The following is a 19,390-nucleotide window of genomic DNA, read 5'->3' as shown; positions in this document are numbered from 1 at the left end:
TTTTCGGGTTTTGGAGACCTCCTAAGAATGCTTCAAAGTCAGGTTTGGGGCATTAAATGACTTCGAAAAGGGTTGAAAAATGGGGGACTAGCGAAGTTTGTCCATAGGGCTATAGAACGCTTCGAGAGCTTTCCGAAAATGTAAACGGTTCGTCAATAGGAGCTACGGTTCAAAAGTTATGCCTCCCGGAAGTTCAGCTACCGTTTCTGGATTCTTCTAGATTTGCACCAACTTCTAACGCAGCTTCTGGAACCTTCTATTTTGTCGGTGGATGCCTACTAGCACTTTCTAGAATGTACTCCTAGTCCTTAACCCTCCGGGGTCTATTTAAGGAGATTTCTGGCATTGTAAAAGGCAGTTCGGATTGGAGCTTGAGAGGAGGTGCTAAAAGGAGAAATATTCTTTAGATTTATGCTATTGTAAGCCCGTAGGGCATGTTTTGAAGTTTATTTTCTCTGCACTGTTTGTACTAGCTTATTTTCTCAGTTAATATAATTTCCCTTTTCTATTGTGTCCATTCTGTTGTTGGGTTGTGTCCCCATCAATTTACCAGCAAATGAGAATTTGAAACAAACACTACTGTTGGCAAGGAAGATTTCATATTTATGTAAAACAGATTTGTTTTTCTCTTAAATAAATGTAGACAAATATGGCATGAAATAGCATTCGACAAAAGCAAAGTTTTCCATATGGCATTAACTACGATACATTTGAATCATCTTTCCATATCATTGGCCATAATTTGTAACATCATCTTGCCAAATCACAACTAAGGTCGAGTTCTATAATCATCCCACATCCTTTTGGCTATATCGTCTCTAAATTTCCCCCAATCATCTTTATCACGCTGAGTCATCCCATATGTCTCAAGTATTGGTACATCTATCCCCTCACGATCATCCTCTTCTTCAACATCAACTTCAGGAGGAATGCCGTCTTCTATGGTAATGAAGTTGTGTAGTATGCAACATGCCAAAACAATCTTTATTTGGGTCATGATTTGATATGACGTCGCATGTTTTAGGATAGGAAAGTGTTGCTTCAAAATGCCAAAGGTACGTTCAATTGCATTCCTTAGGGATGAGTGGTGGTGGTTAAACAACTCTTGTGGACTGTTTATTGGGTTTGCCCTCGATAACTCTTTTAGGTGGGAACGTGTGCAACGATAAGGCGCAAGAAATCCAGGTACATTGGGATATCCAACATCCACTAAATAATATTTCCTACATAAGAATAAAAGTTTATTAATATAACTTTTTAAGAAAGTCACATGTATCAGTATATAAACATGCTAGACATACCAGGGGGAACTACCAATTGATCAGATCTTGACAGGGCCGAAGATAGAACACAACTATCTGTAGCTGACCCTTCCCATCTAGCAAGGACATAATGAATCTTATAATCAAATGAAGCCACACCTATAACATTTTGAGATAAATTGCCTTTTCTATCACGATATGGAGCTTGCATGTCAACATCGACTGTGACTGGAATATGAGTTCCATCAATTGCTCCCACACAATCCTACATTGGGCAAATTTATAATCAAAGGGATAGAATAAACTAACTAAAGTCAAGGAAAATAAATTGTACCAAAGGGGTATGTACCTTGAAGTATGGATCAAAACGGTCCTTCCCACTAATTTCTGAGGAGTGTTTGGACCAGGTGGCAAAAAATATTTTCCATGAAGTGCCAAGATTGCTGTCAAAACTTTGTGGAAATATCGGCTGATTGTCTCCCCTGAGTGACCGAAGTTATGTGCAATTGTACGATTCCTCAGATTGTGGCCAAGAGTATGGAGAAACATCACCAATCGTTCTTCTAGCGTTAAGTGCATCGTATATTTGATGCTTCCTTCTTGCCTAAGAATATCAGCTAGATGAAAGAAGGCTTGTTTATTCATTCAAATTTGATCATAACAATCAGTCTCATTTGAATAGATAATACGTTTATAAAATGGAGTCTCGCCTCTTTTGCGCTTATATATTGCTCTTCTACCTTCTTGTGCAGTTGCTGCTATAGATGCAACAAAGGCTGCAAAGCCAACTACAAGAGCACAAATGACTCTTCTTTTCCTAGCAATGTGCCCTAGAATGTTTTTATCTTTCATTAGATCCATCAGTAACCTAAAACCAATGTAGAGACACGTTTCATTCGATCTATGGATTTGGTAAAATATGATGATGAGCAACTTTCTGAATATATGTCTATTCATTAGAAGAAACATAAGCAGATCTAAAAAGATGATAAAGACCTATATAGAGATAAACAAAAATCAGAAACAGTGACAATTTACTGGGCAATAAAAGACACATTGTGAAAGTAGGATGAATGGTGATTACTGATATGATCAAAAACTGATTCGAGAAAATACAGAGAGAACAAATTGTAAATTTCAACACACCATGAAGTAAAGAGTGCTAGCATATGCTAAAAGAAAGTAACAGACTGGGACATCAAAAAATCTTCAATGAGAAAGAGGCATATAACTGTTACACTGCGCAATAAAAGGCACATTCTGAAACTAGGATGAGTGGTGATTACTGATATGGTGATTGTAGATTTTCAAAAGTGGTTGATTTTGGACTGGCAAAGCTTATTGGCAGGGATTTCAGCAGAGTTCTGACGACAACAAGAGGAACGCGAGGATATTTGGCTCCTGAATGGCTTTCAGGATTGCCAATAACAGTGAGAGTTCAAGAAGGAAGGTATTTTGAGAAGCCATGATGTAATCTCTTTCTCCCATATGAGCAAATTTATGATCAACAGGAAAAAGTTAAAATTCTTCAGCAGGAACATCTACCCCAAGCTATAGACCATAAGGAATATAATTCTTAGTCAACATATCAATAAACTAGGAAACCATTTGTTAGAATATCATCTAACTTGAGTCGAAATAATTTATTTCTACCCATATTTAGTCATATTGGAACCATAAAACTATATTTTATAGGCTTCCAATGCACCACTTTTTACATCGTTAAAACTTAAAACCATGCTTTGCTAACTAGGTCAGAAAATTCTCCAAATCCATAATTTCAATACAAAAAAAAAATTATGAGCCAATATAATGTAGCAGATAATCAATAGTGTGTAATTCCTTTTCTAATAATTTTTCTTCCTGTAAGAATTCGGACAGAGGTTAAAACCTCATTAAAGCTCATAGATGTTTTAACCACAGAAAATTACTTTGAACAAATTCTTGCATGATTACTGTAAGTCCCAAGAACTTGATAGAAACAAAACAGAGTTCCAATGCCCATCTGTGGACTACTAGTTACTAGTTAATCAATAAATGTGCCAATGTCTTACCAACAAATAATAAGCAATAATACCAAAATAAAAATACAACCGAGCTCGTGCAGCTAAATATGGAAATCTAGAACAAAGAAATGGGACTAGAACAAAGAACTAGGAAGTATATCACAATTTCTGTTGAAATATTTATTACACAACTTCAAGAAAAAATAACAAATAGATAACATCCAATTATGAACTTATCATTTTGAATAATTTGCAGTAAAAGAATGAAACACCAAATCCTCATTATTAACAGTGTCAAGTGTAGCACTACACTAGTTCAAAATCTAAAATGTATCCTTCAAACAGAAAGTAAAATCCTTTAAACCTTTCAACATAAAAAAGAAAACAATGTTTCAAAGCAAGTGAAATTGAAACTTCAATTATACGGCTTAAATGATACGCCAGTTTTGTCTGCTACATCCAAGGCATCATAATCTGATATCAATCTAACACATACGCCTTCTTCAAGCCATCACGCCTAGACACAGACAACAAGATAATGTAGACATAGACAACAAGATAACAAGATTTTCATGTAGAGTCTAGACAAATATTCACCAATAGCGATCAACAAATCAGATTGTAAATCTTTGTAATTCTATAGACAAAATGATAGTCCAAGCAAAAAAAATTCTAATAATTCTAATAGTAATTAACGAATATAATACTACATACTACAATAAACTCCTATGTATCTATTGTCATAAAGCATGTTCCACTTACACCCCCTCGTTAATGCAGAATACAAAATAAAATTACAGTTTCTCTCTACAAAAATGAAAAAGTCATGGAGGATGGAAAAAATTAAGTTTTTGGTGACATAACTATTGACATTCTATTACTCTCTTGTCCAACAATATCCATTTCTTTCAAAATATTCTGTAAGCGAGCCAAGAATAGCCTTGGATTTTATACTATGTAGATCATCTCATTTCATGCTTCAAACTAAAAGTGATGTGGAGAATGCCACCATATCTAACTAGAATTACAAAGTATAATTTAGTAACTTTAAAAATCCCTACGATTAGAGGTCTGCATAAAGAACCAACCCTCCTGACAAGCACACCAGACACTTACTAGCAAATAGTGTTAGTTAACAGTGAAAGGCATACTAACACTAGATAGAACCCAATTTGAAGTAAATTTGTGGGAGAAGATTACGTAATTGGCTGATGGAGGTGTGGGATGCTCACTGTAACCTTTTCAGCTTTAGTTGCCATTGTATCTGGGTGAGGTTCAGATGAGTAAGCCATTGTTTATTCAGTTAAACAAAGTATTGTTTTCAATTAAGAATTCTCTCCCTTTATTTCCTCACAATTGAATGGGTGGGAGGAAAATGAAAACCTCCTTATTAAGAAATCAGTCAGGACAAATTAGTGCATGACTTGACTTAGACTTAGGAATTAGGGCATCACTTCAACTTGACCACTGATTTTCATTGCTTTTCTTCTTTTGACTGTTGAAGAGAATGCAGCCGCCCTAGCCAAAGATATGACATGCTCCTAACTTTTGTGGACAAATTGATTTCTTTCAAAGCGTACCAGATGACTTTATTGCATGGGAGAGATGATGTCAAAAAAAGAATACACAAAATACCAGCAAAACCGCAATTCAAACCAAAACTCAGATACGAGGCATGGCCACGCCAAAACCAAAAGAAAACGAAAAAAATAAGAGGAAAACAATCTACAAACTGCCCTGTTAGTGAAGCAAATGGCCACTGCGACAGCTGGTTGATAGCCACTGAAGGGAAACAGTAGAGAAATCTTACGAGGGGAAAATAGTTTCTTGTCAAGTTGAGAAACATAGCACGATTTATAAAACTGCAAACCTTTCAAACTGCAGCCAACAGTATTTATAAAACTATATTTAAGCCTTTGAAACTAGATGAGAGGAGGACACTAGGGTTCAAACTCGCGACTAGAACAAATGGACGGTTGACAAGCAGCGAAAATAACCTCGGTGAAACGCGCAAAGGCAGGGTCAGCGCAAGAAAGAAGCCGTAAAAATCGGCGAATCTGCATTAGAAGGCTCCTCTGTAAGCAGCACATATGCCTTCGCAGCTCCTCACAACTAAAAACAGCGGCACCGTAATGAACAGAAAAAGAAGGGCCTCGTATTCAGAGCAAAATCTATACAAAATATAAACCCTAGCAAAATGAAGAGCAAAATGCAACCATACCTATTTGTAGAGACTTTGAGAAACCAGAGAAAATGGAGAGTAAAACGTTTGGCAGAGATAAAATGGATCTACAAACAACAACATGAGAAACTAGAGAAAATGGAGAGCAAAACGTTTGCAAAGATAAAATGGAGTGCAAACGAATATAATTTGGTAGACAAAAAGTTTGAACGCCAAAAAAAAAAAGGTTTGCCGGACTTAAAAAAAGTTTCTTTTGTATTAATTTGCAATGCTCGTTTTTCCTAAAATTGGAATTAAAACATGTATTTGAGCAATACCAACTATTTGGAAGGAAGACCGAATCCTCGAATTGGGGGATAAATGAGGATACGAAATTCTAATTTTCTCGTATTCCAATTCTCATTTCGTTGACCCAAACAGTGGATTATGATTTTTTTAGAATTCACAATTCTAATTCCTGTTGATATCCATGAACCAAACTGGCCCTTAGGGACTAGCGAAGGTTGGTACAACCCTGCATTGCTAGCTCCTTCTTTTGCCTTCATGCACACTACACACTGTTCCACATATCTTGTCACATCCCTTGACAATTCTAGGCAATAGTAAAACCTTTGGACTAGTTCCATGGTCTTGTTAACGCCAAAATGACCACTTAAACTTCCATTGTGTTTTTCTTGGATAAGGTTCTCTCTTATGGAACCCTTAGGAACACGTAACTAGTTTCCTTTGAACAATAGCCCACTTTGCAAGATATAATCAGCAACAGTACTATGAAAATGATTCTGAAATTCAGAGCATACCTTAAAAGCTTCAACAAAGTCTTCATCATCCTTGTGGAGGTCCTTGAAACTCTCTATGCCAATGCTATGTAGTTGAACCTCTTGAATGGTCAACATCCTCTTGCTTAGTGCATCTGCAACCTTGTTCAATTGCCCCTTCTTGTGCTTGATGGTGAATGTGAATGCTTGAAGGTATTCCATCCGCTTCAAATGTCTATTACTCATCTTTTCTTGTGTATTGATATAACTAAGGGCTTGGTTGTTAGTAAACACTACAAATTCTTTGGGTAGAAGGCAATGTCTCCACTTCCTAAGAGATTGAACCAAAGCATACAACTCTAAGTCATAAGAAGAGTATTTCTTCTTGGCTTCATTAAACTTCTCATTGAAGAAGGCTATTGGCCTACCTTCTTGGCTTAACACACCTCCTCCTGCTATCCCACTTGCATCACACTCTAGGGTAAACAATTTGTCAAAACTAGGTAGTCTAAGGATAGGTTGTGTTGCCACTTGTTCCTTCAACTTTTCAAATGCCTTCCCTGCTTCAGAAGTCCACCTAAATTTGGTTTTCATCCCACCTTTGATGGTGTCTAGCAATGGTGCACAAATACCACTGAAGTTACCTAATGAATTCTCTATAAAATTGATCTAACCCATGGAAACTTCTTACCTTTGTTGCTCTGGTAGGTGGTGGCTAGTTTAGGATAGCTGCAACTTTGTCTTGATCCATCTTCAAAGATCCCTTGGATACCACAAATCCCCAATATACAAGTTCTTGCTTCAAAAACTCACATTGTTCCAAATTGATTGCCAACTTCCCTTCATGCAACTTCTTTAGCACCATCTCCACATGTTTGAGATGTTCCTCTCTTGTCTTACTGAAGATGAGTATGTCATCGAGATACACTACCACAAATCTTCCTATGAAGTCTTTCTATACTTTATTCACGAGTCTCATGAATGTGCTAGGAGCATTTGAGAGCTCAAATGACATATCACAAGCCATTCATACAACCCATTTGTGATCTTAAAAGCTGTCTTCCACTCATCACCTTCCTTTATCGTTATCTAATGAGAACTACTTTTGAGATCCAACTTTGTGAAGTATTGAGCCCTTCCAAGACAATCCATCAAGTCTTCAATTCTAGGTATGGGAAACCTATACCTAATGGTGATCTTGTTTTATGGCCCTTGAATCTGTACAAAGCATCCATTTTCCACCCTTCTTGGATGCCAAAACTATTGGCACTACACAAGGGCTAATGCTTTTCTTTATCAACTTGTGATCTAGGAGTTCTTGCACTTGTCTAGCTATCTCTGTGTTCTGATTTGGAGTAAGCTTATAAGCTGCTTTATTTGGCAATGATGCACTAGGTACAAAGTCAATCTGATGACTTATCACGCATCTAGGAGGTAAGGCTGTAGGAGTTCCATCATTGACTATATCCTTATACTTCACAAGCATCTCTAGGATTTCAGTTGGCAAAGGTTCTTGATTGGATTTCTCTTCTTCCTCAGGCTTAAGAAGAATGACATTCCCTTCACTTCCTTCATGCTTAAGGGCATTGATGAACTTCTTCCCACTACTTAACAATACACTAGGGGTCTTGGATTGTGACTCATCTTCCTCCAATAAGGACTGGATCTTGAAAGTTCTTCCATCTTTCTTGAAAGAAATGGAATTCTCTTTTCCATCATAGACAACACCCCTATCATATTGCCAAGGCCTGCCCAATAGGAGATGGCATGCATCCATAGGCAACACATCACAAAGTAATTTGTCCTTATAGCCTGCAATTGAAAACTTAATCCATGTTTGTTCATTCACCAATACCCTCTGCCCTTTGTTCAACCATGTCACCTTGTATGGGTTAATATGAGGTATCTTTGCTAGCTTGAGTTTGTCCATTGACTCTTCTGATATGATGTTATCTATGGAGTCCGAATCCACAATAACTTTATACACTTTGCCCAAAATCTTGCACCTAATTTTGAACAAGGCTCTCCTATGCTTGGGTTCATCCTTGGCTGGTTGCCTAATTACCACTTTTTTGAACATTAAGTTCTCTCCCCTCTCTGATTCAAGATGATCTACCTCAAATGTCTTAGCACTTATTGTGTCTTCATGAGCATATGCAACCCTCTTGTCATTGTTTGAAGAAGTAGGTTTGTCAGGGCATCTATAGGCAGGGTGACCCAACTGTCTACAACACTTCGTATTTGCAAAGTATGAATGGCTTTTCCTTGAACTTCTCCCTCTATTGTAGCCTCCTTGAGTACGTCTTCCTCTTGTATAACCTCCTGATGGAGTAGTTTCACTACCTTGCTCAACAAGTTTGGATTCACCCTAGTTTCTTTGATCATTACCTCTGCCTTGGTATCCACCTCTATGCCCTCTTTGGTCTCTGCCTCTGCTTCTGCCTCTGAAATTAGAGTCTCCCTTCTTCCTATTCTTTTCTTCCACCTTAAGAGCCAATTGATGACTTTTGAACTGTGGTAAGGGTCCATAGGCTTATCTCTTTTTGGATGTTTCACTTTAGTCCACCCAAATATCTTGCTACCTTAACAGGTTCCTCTTCTTGGATCTTGGACCTTAGGCATAGTTTCTGAAATTCCTCTGTATAAGAGGTCACATCCAAGTCTTTTTGCTTTAGACCTTGCCTCTTTTTATTTAATTGCACTTCATAATCTTTTGACAGATAATTCTCCTTCACTTTGGTCACCATGGCATTCCAGTTAGACATAGGCTTTTACCCATTCTGACCCTTTCATCTTGCATGTATTTCTACCATGTCAATGTTGAACCTCGTAGTCTTGATTTTGCAACCTTTGTTTTTTGTGCCTCTGTGACACCTTCACACTCAAAATGATTTTCGATCCCCTCAATCCATTCCATCACTGTATCAGTGTCCATCTTTCCACTAAACAATGGGATTCCTTCTAGGGCTTTTCCTCCTAGTGCCTTGTAGCTTTCAAGAATGGTTCCTCATTCAGTGGAGGGTCTGGTTCAGGAATTATGTCTTCCTCCTCAATCTTTCCCTTGCCTTTGTCGCTACTTTCACCTTCTTTGTCTTTATTCTTAGCTGCCTCAACAACTTCTTCTAGTTTTGTTTTCATTTCCTTTAGGGCTTCTTCAAGGATCCTATTCCTTTCCTTTTTGCTCACCCATTTCTTTGGCTAACTTTGCATTAGTCACCATTATTGGCTTAGCTACAGATTCTTCAATCTGATACATCTAACCACAAGCCCAATCTTTTGGTACTCTGATACCACTCTGATGCAAGGATAAATCTTGCTCTCAAACCCTACCTTCTCTTAGGGTCTTCTCTAGGCCACTTCTCTAGCCTATTAGGGTTCTACTAACCCTAGCTCAGGAGGATCCTATTCCCAATCCTCCCCTTCTTCAACTTGTCCACACCAACAATGAAGTTCACTCAACCCAACCAATGCTCCATTGATGTCTTCTTGGATCATCCACACCAAGTACTCAAACATGATCAAAACTTGATAAGTAGGAGATGATTTCCACAGCTAGTCAAATTGTGATGTGAATATCAGGATTTAACTGTGTGATTTTTGAGTCAAACTCGATGACCCATGTTTCATGAGTAGTGATTCAACATGAATCCATCTCTCATGAGAATAAATGGAACACTTAGCACTCATTGGATCTAGGTGATGCTCACAGGGGTGAAGCACCGGGACTTCCCGGGAGGTCACCCATCCCAGTACTACTCCAGCCTGAGCGCGCTTAACTACAGAGTTTCCTCCATAGTTAAACCCAAAGCTTGCAACCCCATTTGCAAATGGGGTTGCAAGCTTTGGGTTTAACTATGGAGGAAACTCTGTAGTTAAGCGCGCTCAGGCTGGAGTAGTACTGGGATGGGTGACCTCCCGGGAAGTCCCGGTGCTTCACCCCTGTGAGCATCACCTAGATCCAATGAGTGCTAAGTGTTCCATTTATTCTCATGAGAGATGGATTCATGTTGAATCACTACTCATGAAACATGGGTCATCGAGTTTGACTCAAAAATTACACAGTTAAATCCTGATATTCACATCACAATGATCAAAACTACCCAACAATGGAGAGGAAGGTTTGTTTCTAGGGCATTGGATCCATTCCAATGCTCATCAACTGAAAATGCAAAGAAATCCGTATTGATTTCAAGAATTTGCTCCAAACTAGGCCTAATAGGGCTACAAGGAATTAGGCTTCCAAACACACCTTTTGGCTTAACAAGGTTGCAAACAAACTCCATATTCTAACACCCTTTTGGAAGACCTTTCAAATTTACCTAGTCTCACTTCCCCAACCTATTCGTACAGTGGGTTGCTAGAATTAAGGCTAAAAACAAGGGTTTCACCAACATGCTGATAACATCCTCAAGGGTTTTTTCAAACACCTATTAAAAATTGTCACCAAGACTTCTCCTTGGGCATGGGGTTTCCTCACACATGCAACCACCTCTCCATAGGCTCAAATTGAAGCAATGAATGCACTCAATCCACCAAATTGCTCTTGCAACCTCTGTGATCCCTAACCACGCTGCTCTGGCTTGCGTAGGGCATCACTGTAAAACTAACAAGCTTGCTTTCCAGGGCCCAAGATTTTGCACACTTAATGTATAGGGAGTCATCTCACATATCCCAAGGAACCGTACAGATGCCATGGTGGTAATGTGAGCTATGACCCCATAACCAAAAACTGCCTGGTTCAGACTAGTGACAGTGCCAAAACAAAAGAATTTACAAAATGCAATGAAATGAAACTAAACAACATATCTAACCACACACAAAATGAGGAAATTACAACTACTAACTCATGCACAAGCTACAGTGTAGAGTTCAATCCATTAATTTACAAATGCAAGCTAAAATATTTAACTGTGATAAAATTGCTCAGTAATTCAGTTTGGTCATTAATCAAAATTACTTCTAATGTTCACCAACCCTTGTCACAGGTCTAGAGAGGCCTTATATAGGTCCAACACCCATGTCCCTACCTTTTGAGGTAGTTATTCAATCCCTTGCTCGAAGATGCACTCAAAACAACAAATGTTGTCATGACAACTTTTGCAAGTTTTGCAAAGTTGTCATGCAACTTGACAACATTTTGTATAGTTAGACCAAACTTGGTTGAAACCTCATGAAACTCCACCAAATGCTTAAATATGAACGTTAGGACATGAACCACTATTCCACCCTTTCTTTGTCCAATCTAGCCCTCTAAATGCACAAATGTCACATTTGACATTAATGACAAGTTTTGCACAATACCTAGCAACTTTGAACAAACAAGTAACATTGCCTATTTCCAAAGACCTAATTAGACCTCCTAATGAATAAGTCACACACTAGGACTAACTAGCCCCCTTATTGCACTAGTGGCTTGGCTAAGATCACTACAAGCCAAAATTTGATTAGGAACCCTAGGTTACACTGTGGCCTTACCTAGGTGCTCTTGCACCAATCTCTGTTTCAAGTTTATCATGAGAGGATCAGCATCACTTTTCAAAATTTAATTGTAATTTCAGATTGTTGTCATATAAGATCTATCTTTCCTAACTTCCATGAGTTTTTGAGTTATTCTTCTGGGGCTATAATAGGCTGTTCCCTTTTGCATTGCCATTGACATTTTCTATTACAGCTTTTTTCTATTGTTTGAATTCTTAAAATATTGTCTGCATGTTGGTTATGATTTAGTAACTTGTTATACCTTATCTTGTTGCCTAGACCAATTTGATACTGTGGCAATTTTCCTGTATAATCCGCATTTAGGTGAAGCACATTATGTCCTTTCTTTCCCGACAAGTTTAATTTCCGTTTATTATCTTTTGATTTTCTGATGCAACTACGTTACTTTACTCGTATTTTTGGGTCAGTAAGTGGATTCATAAGCACTGTATTATTCAGTGTATCATATCTTTATTTACATGTTCTGTCAAGTTTTGGCTTTTGAATCTGTATGGAATGTGCAAAGGACCCTGTTTTAGAAAATCGTCTAGAACAATAAGAACTGATGTGTCATTTTCTTTTACAGGCAAATATACATACTGCTGCACCGACATCAAATGATACTACAGTACAAAGCATAACTCCAACACAACAGTCATCAAGATCTCCGGCGGCTACTGCTGCATCAGTTGTGACAAGCAGTTATCTCCCTGGGAGGCCTTCACCTATTATATCTTCTGGTGCTCAGTTGCAGCCTCATATATCTACTTCTTCCGCTTCAACAGCACCTCATATCCAATGGCCGGGCAATGGAGCAGGATCAGCATTGGCGCCATCAGCACCTGTACCTCCAGCTTCAGCTTCACCTTCAGCTTCATCACAATTCACATATTCAAGTGGAGCATACCCACCTGGACCTTCTAATGTTCCTTCTGTGTCCACAACAGCTACATCGGGTTCTCCATTTTTTCCACTCCCCTTTCATCTTCAGCAGCAACCAGAACATCTGCAACAACAGCAATCAGAACAGCAATACCCTCAGCAGCAGCAGCAGCAGTATATGATGGCACAATATCAGCCTCAAGTTCAGAAGTATCTGTTAACTCCACAGATGCAACAGCCACCCTCAATTCAAGCGCCTCAATATCAATACCCATCTTTATATCAGGCACCAGCTGCTGTAGGTGGAATTTACTCACTTCCTCAGCAACAACAGGTGTGTCTACTATATCTAGAGATTTAATAATGACAAGGTATAATTACATATCATTTGCAATCTGTTGTTAAACATAATTGTCACCGTGAATGCCTCTTCAAATTTGATCCTGTTGCCCTGTCAGCAGTGACAACTGAGCCAACAGTTGGACAGGTCACAATCAGATTAGCTCTCTTGTATGATGGGGGTGTTTGGTAATTTGTGTACTTTTCACCTAAAAGTCCCAAAAGGAGACAAGACAAAACTATAAAAAACAGATAATAGAAACTCCAACTATAAATATACAGATACCATTTGAGATTCACAACAATAACAAATTACAAGGGGGTTTTAGCACATAATAATTAAAAATATGCAATAATGAAATAAGGATAACAAAACTCTACAAGGAAACACGTTATCTCATTCAAACCAAGATATCAAGATATGATTGTGCTTTATCAATTAAATATGTCATTTGAACCAGAAACCAATGGATTCTATAAAGACACAAAGATATTACTAACTTGACATACGATAACACAGCCATGATAACTCCAAAACACATCTAGACATACAAATTAAATGCATAGTCCTTTTGAAAATATACAAGTTTAAAAAGCTATGAGTACAAAATGTCAAGCCAAAAGTTTCTTTGGGAATTTCTCCATAGCATCCCCTATATAAAAAGTTTCTTTTTACAATGTAAAATCCATTTATTTATAGGCTATCGGAATAACTAACCTTTAACCATTTAGCATAACCAATTATGATAACTTCTTGGTGCAGCTACTTAGGATAACTACTCAAGTAACCACTTAGTATAACTACCTAAGTGACTTCTTAGAATAACTACCTTTTTGAACAAGTTAGAATTTGATAAGTAGGAGATGATTTCCACAGCTAGTCAAATTGTGATGTGAATATCAGGATTTAACTGTGTGATTTTTGAGTCAAACTCGATGACCCATGTTTCATGAGTAGTGATTCAACATGAATCCATCTCTCATGAGAATAAATGGAACACTTAGCACTCATTGGATCTAGGTGATGCTCACAGGGGTGAAGCATCGGGACTTCTCGGGAGGTCACCCATCCCAGTACTACTCCAGCCTGAGCGCGCTTAACTACAGAGTTTCCTCCACAGATAAACCCAAAGCTTGCAACCCCATTTGCAAAACCTTCACCAAGTGTTGTGCCTTATGAACCATTCATTAGGAAGCCCCTTAAGCTCATCAATTGATAAGTAGGAGATGATTTCCACAGCTAGTCAAATTGTGAATGGTTCATAAGGCACAACACTTGGTGAAGGTTTTGCAAATGGGGTTGCAAGCTTTGGGTTTATCTGTGGAGGAAACTCTGTAGTTAAGCGCGCTCAGGCTGGAGTAGTACTGGGATGGGTGACCTCCCGGGAAGTCCCGGTGCTTCACCCCTGTGAGCATCACCTAGATCCAATGAGTGCTAAGTGTTTCATTTATTCTCATGAGAGATGGATTCATGTTGAATCACTACTCATGAAACATGGGTCATCGAGTTTGACTCAAAAATCACACAGTTAAATCCTGATATTCACATCACAATTTGACTAGCTGTGGAAATCATCTCCTACTTATCAATTGATGAGCTTAAGGGGCTTCCTAATGAATGGTTCATAAGGCACAACACTTGGTGAAGGTTTTGCAAATGGGGTTGCAAGCTTTGGGTTTATCTGTGGAGGAAACTCTGTAGTTAAGTGCGCTCAGGCTGGAGTAGTACTGGGATGGGTGACCTCCCGGGAAGTCCCGGTGCTTCACCCCTATGAGCATCACCTAGATCCAATGAGTGCTAAGTGTTCCATTTATTCTCATGAGAGATGGATTCATGTTGAATCACTACTCATGAAACATGGGTCATCGAGTTTGACTCAAAAATCACACAGTTAAATCCTGATATTCACATCACAATTTGACTAGCTGTGGAAATCATCTCCTACTTATCAATTGATGAGCTTAAGGGGCTTCCTAATGAATGGTTCATAAGGCACAACACTTGGTGAAGGTTTTGCAAATGGGGTTGCAAGCTTTGGGTTTATCTGTGGAGGAAACTCTGTAGTTAAGCGCGCTCAGGCTGGAGTAGTACTGGGATGGGTGACCTCCCGGGAAGTCCCGGTGCTTCACCCCTGTGAGCATCACCTAGATCCAATGAGTGCTAAGTGTTCCATTTATTCTCATGAGAGATGGATTCATGTTGAATCACTACTCATGAAACATGGGTCATCGAGTTTGACTCAAAAATCACACAGTTAAATCCTGATATTCACATCACAATTTGACTAGCTGTGGAAATCATCTCCTACTTATCAATTGATGAGCTTAAGGGGCTTCCTAATGAATGGTTCATAAGGCACAACACTTGGTGAAGGTTTTGCAAATGGGGTTGCAAGCTTTGGGTTTATCTGTGGAGGAAACTCTGTAGTTAAGCGCGCTCAGGCTGGAGTAGTACTGGGATGGGTGACCTCCCGGAAAGTCCCGGTGCTTCACCCCTATGAGCATCACCTAGATCCAATGAGTGCTAAGTGTTCCATTTATTCTCATGAGAGATGGATTCATGTTGAATCACTACTCATGAAACATGGGTCATCGAGTTTGACTCAAAAATCACACAGTTAAATCCTGATATTCACATCACAATTTGACTAGCTGTGGAAATCATCTCCTACTTATCAATTGATGAGCTTAAGGGGCTTCCTAATGAATGGTTCATAAGGCACAACACTTGGTGAAGGTTTTGCAAATGGGGTTGCAAGCTTTGGGTTTATCTGTGGAGGAAACTCTGTAGTTAAGCGCGCTCAGGCTGGAGTAGTACTGGGATGGGTGACCTCCCGGGAAGTCTCGGTGCTTCACCCCTGTGAGCATCACCTAGATCCAATGAGTGCTAAGTGTTCCATTTATTCTCATGAGAGATGGATTCATGTTGAATCACTACTCATGAAACATGGGTCATCGAGTTTGACTCAAAAATCACACAGTTAAATCCTGATATTCACATCACAATTTGACTAGCTGTGGAAATCATCTCCTACTTATCAATTGATGAGCTTAAGGGGCTTCCTAATGAATGGTTCATAAGGCACAACACTTGGTGAAGGTTTTGCAAATGGGGTTGCAAGCTTTGGGTTTATCTGTGGAGGAAACTCTGTAGTTAAGCGCGCTCAGGCTGGAGTAGTACTGGGATGGGTGACCTCCCGGGAAGTCCCGGTGCTTCACCCCTATGAGCATCACCTAGATCCAATGAGTGCTAAGTGTTCCATTTATTCTCATGAGAGATGGATTCATGTTGAATCACTCCTCATGAAACATGGGTCATCGAGTTTGACTCAAAAATCACACAGTTAAATCCTGATATTCACATCACAATTTGACTAGCTGTGGAAATCATCTCCTACTTATCAATTGATGAGCTTAAGGGGCTTCCTAATGAATGGTTCATAAGGCACAACACTTGGTGAAGGTTTTGCAAATGGGGTTGCAAGCTTTGGGTTTATCTGTGGAGGAAACTCTGTAGTTAAGCGCGCTCAGGCTGGAGTAGTACTGGGATGGGTGACCTTCCGGGAAGTCCCGGTGCTTCACCCCTGTGAGCATCACCTAGATCCAATGAGTGCTAAGTGTTCCATTTATTCTCATGAGAGATGGATTCATGTTGAATCACTACTCATGAAACATGGGTCATCGAGTTTGACTCAAAAATCACACAGTTAAATCCTGATATTCACATCACAATTTGACTAGCTGTGGAAATCATCTCCTACTTATCAATTGATGAGCTTAAGGGGCTTCCTAATGAATGGTTCATAAGGCACAACACTTGGTGAAGGTTTTGCAAATGGGGTTGCAAGCTTTGGGTTTATCTGTGGAGGAAACTCTGTAGTTAAGCGCGCTCAGGCTGGAGTAGTACTGGGATGGGTGACCTCCCGGGAAGTCTCGGTGCTTCACCCCTGTGAGCATCACCTAGATCCAATGAGTGCTAAGTGTTCCATTTATTCTCATGAGAGATGGATTCATGTTGAATCACTACTCATGAAACATGGGTCATCGAGTTTGACTCAAAAATCACACAGTTAAATCCTGATATTCACATCACAATTTGACTAGCTGTGGAAATCATCTCCTACTTATCAATTGATGAGCTTAAGGGGCTTCCTAATGAATGGTTCATAAGGCACAACACTTGGTGAAGGTTTTGCAAATGGGGTTGCAAGCTTTGGGTTTATCTGTGGAGGAAACTCTGTAGTTAAGCGCGCTCAGGCTGGAGTAGTACTGGGATGGGTGACCTCCCGGGAAGTCCCGGTGCTTCACCCCTGTGAGCATCACCTAGATCCAATGAGTGCTAAGTGTTCCATTTATTCTCATGAGAGATGGATTCATGTTGAATCACTACTCATGAAACATGGGTCATCGAGTTTGACTCAAAAATCACACAGTTAAATCCTGATATTCACATCACAAGTTAGAATTTACATAACTTTTACAATGATAAGCCCCCAAAACAACTTCAATTACAATAAGTGACATAAGTCACTGTTACAAAATGAGAATTTAGAATTTGTAGGAAAAGAAAAGCAAGTCATTGGTTTTGCTAGAGAGATCTACGTGTCTTCTCTTGAGCCACAAATTACCTATTACACAATAATTTAACCTTCAGTGATACATTGTCCAACTTCATTTTATAAGAACTTTTTCTTTCTGCGAACTCTTAGATTTTCTTAGTGAAATATTTCATAATCTTATGACCGTATATGTCACTTTCTAACTCATCATAAGTAATACCTCATGTGCTCGATGCGTTTGCCTGTCTCTTTTTTTCTTCCAAGAGATTGAAGAATGCCACCTGCTTGCTAAATTAATTAGGTTGGAAACTAGAGTTAGATTGGATATCCTCAAAGTAGTTACCAAATGACTCCTAAAGCTCAGTTACAATATCAAACCAGGGACTTTAACTTGAAATGGTAAAGCAAAGTATATGCACTAAGCCATGACAATTGTCATCATTATGCTATGGGAACAGAACACTTGAAGTTAAATGCTAGAATTTCAACCCTAACTTAGAATTTGGAAAATGAAAATATCTATTCTATTGAAATCAATTCAACTACAGACATGATTCTACTTTGATTGCCTTTGCTGCAGGAACAACCATGGGTTCTGTCACTGTGTGGCTACAGGAATAGAATAGTACCGAGTTACTCTAAAGAAAGAGGAACGTAAATCTAATAACATGATATACTCACCAAGTGGGTCCCCTTGGATAAGCGAATTGCTCAAGATAAACTGATGGAGATTAGAACCTTCATTTTATTCATTCTTGAGACATCAATTACAAACTGAAATATAAAATCCTTTATTGACTAATGCTGCTTCAGGTTACAATATGACTTCTTATGACTATCTAAAAGAAGTTCATGAGGCAACTTATTTATAACAGAACATCTTAAACAGGCTTCCTAGATTTAAAATCCTCCCAGCCACAAGGATATAGCAAAGACTTAATAAGTTGCATCAATCTGATATATTTTCTCTTACCCATAGATCAAGTCCTTCTATTAGTAGTTAACCAGAAATATAGAACCTCATGGCACTGGATTTGCGCACAGATGGACGGTTATTGCATTGACCCGCTCACTGGATAGTGGATGACAGTTAGCCACCTTTCTTCCTGCAGACGCTCCCATAACCTATTGACTCAATCCTGCAACAGATTACTAGCACATCCTATATTTTGCAACATATAATTATACCATTATTTCTTAAAAGTATTTACTATACTAACTTATTCTTGCACACATGGGACACTTGGCTGCAGGAACATTTACCCAATAAGAACTTAGGTTTTAAAGACAATCAGCTCATTAATATGTATACTACTGATTGTCTTTTTATTCATAACCATAAGTTTTGACCAGAGCATTATATCAACAAAACATCAAACAATGATAGGTACAGGTAGTATGAAAGTTTATACAGGATGATTTATAAAAGAGTCTTTAGGAAACAAAACAATAAAAGCCCTTAAACTATCATCTGAACTAAGGAAGATACGAGCCGTAAATTGGCCTCATCATTCCCCCCAGCTTAGATTCTTGCTGGATCCCCAACAACCATGGAATTTCTGACTCGGGCCATTGTTCTGAAATCTGCAGGAAGATGCTGTCCAGCACCTCCGTTGGCATAGCTCCAATAATAGCATTTTGTTTCTCTTAACTTCTCCCATTGTCTCACTGCTGCTGCCGTATCATGATTATTAACATCTTCATTCATTCCAAGAAGTAGAGAGATAAGGAGTGGAGGTTGGGACTTAAGGGAATCCAAAATCTCACTCTAGTCATTCCTAACATGATATACCAATGTGCTCTCGTACTGGCCATGATGTAATTCTGTGGAGAGTGTGGCTCCTTAACTTTGAGGTCCTCAGGCATTCTGATCCATCTTCAGGCAATAGATCCCAAAGCTTCCTGTACCTCCCTTCAAGCCATT

General features: G+C 38.9%; 1 protein-coding gene across 2 annotated transcripts in view; it reads left to right on the top strand.

Annotated features, from left to right (window-relative positions):
- The window catches only part of LOC149565213 (RNA-binding (RRM/RBD/RNP motifs) family protein), a 58,819-nt gene that overhangs the window by 12,565 nt on the left and 26,864 nt on the right, over positions 1-19,390 (top strand). For both annotated transcript variants that reach the window (XM_089818764.1, XM_089818763.1), the window contains exon 3: positions 12,273-12,902. In XM_089818764.1, coding sequence (XP_089674890.1) covers positions 12,273-12,902 — 630 coding nt within the window. The remainder of the gene's footprint in view (positions 1-12,272; positions 12,903-19,390) is intronic.

This window comes from Cupressus sempervirens, chromosome 3 (genome assembly GCF_028749045.1).
Source record: "Cupressus sempervirens isolate cs-2001-9-10 chromosome 3, ASM2874904v1, whole genome shotgun sequence".
Taxonomy (NCBI): domain Eukaryota; kingdom Viridiplantae; phylum Streptophyta; class Pinopsida; order Cupressales; family Cupressaceae; genus Cupressus; species Cupressus sempervirens.
Note: the sequence above shows the minus strand (reverse complement) of the source record. Positions and strands in the feature narration are given on the sequence as shown.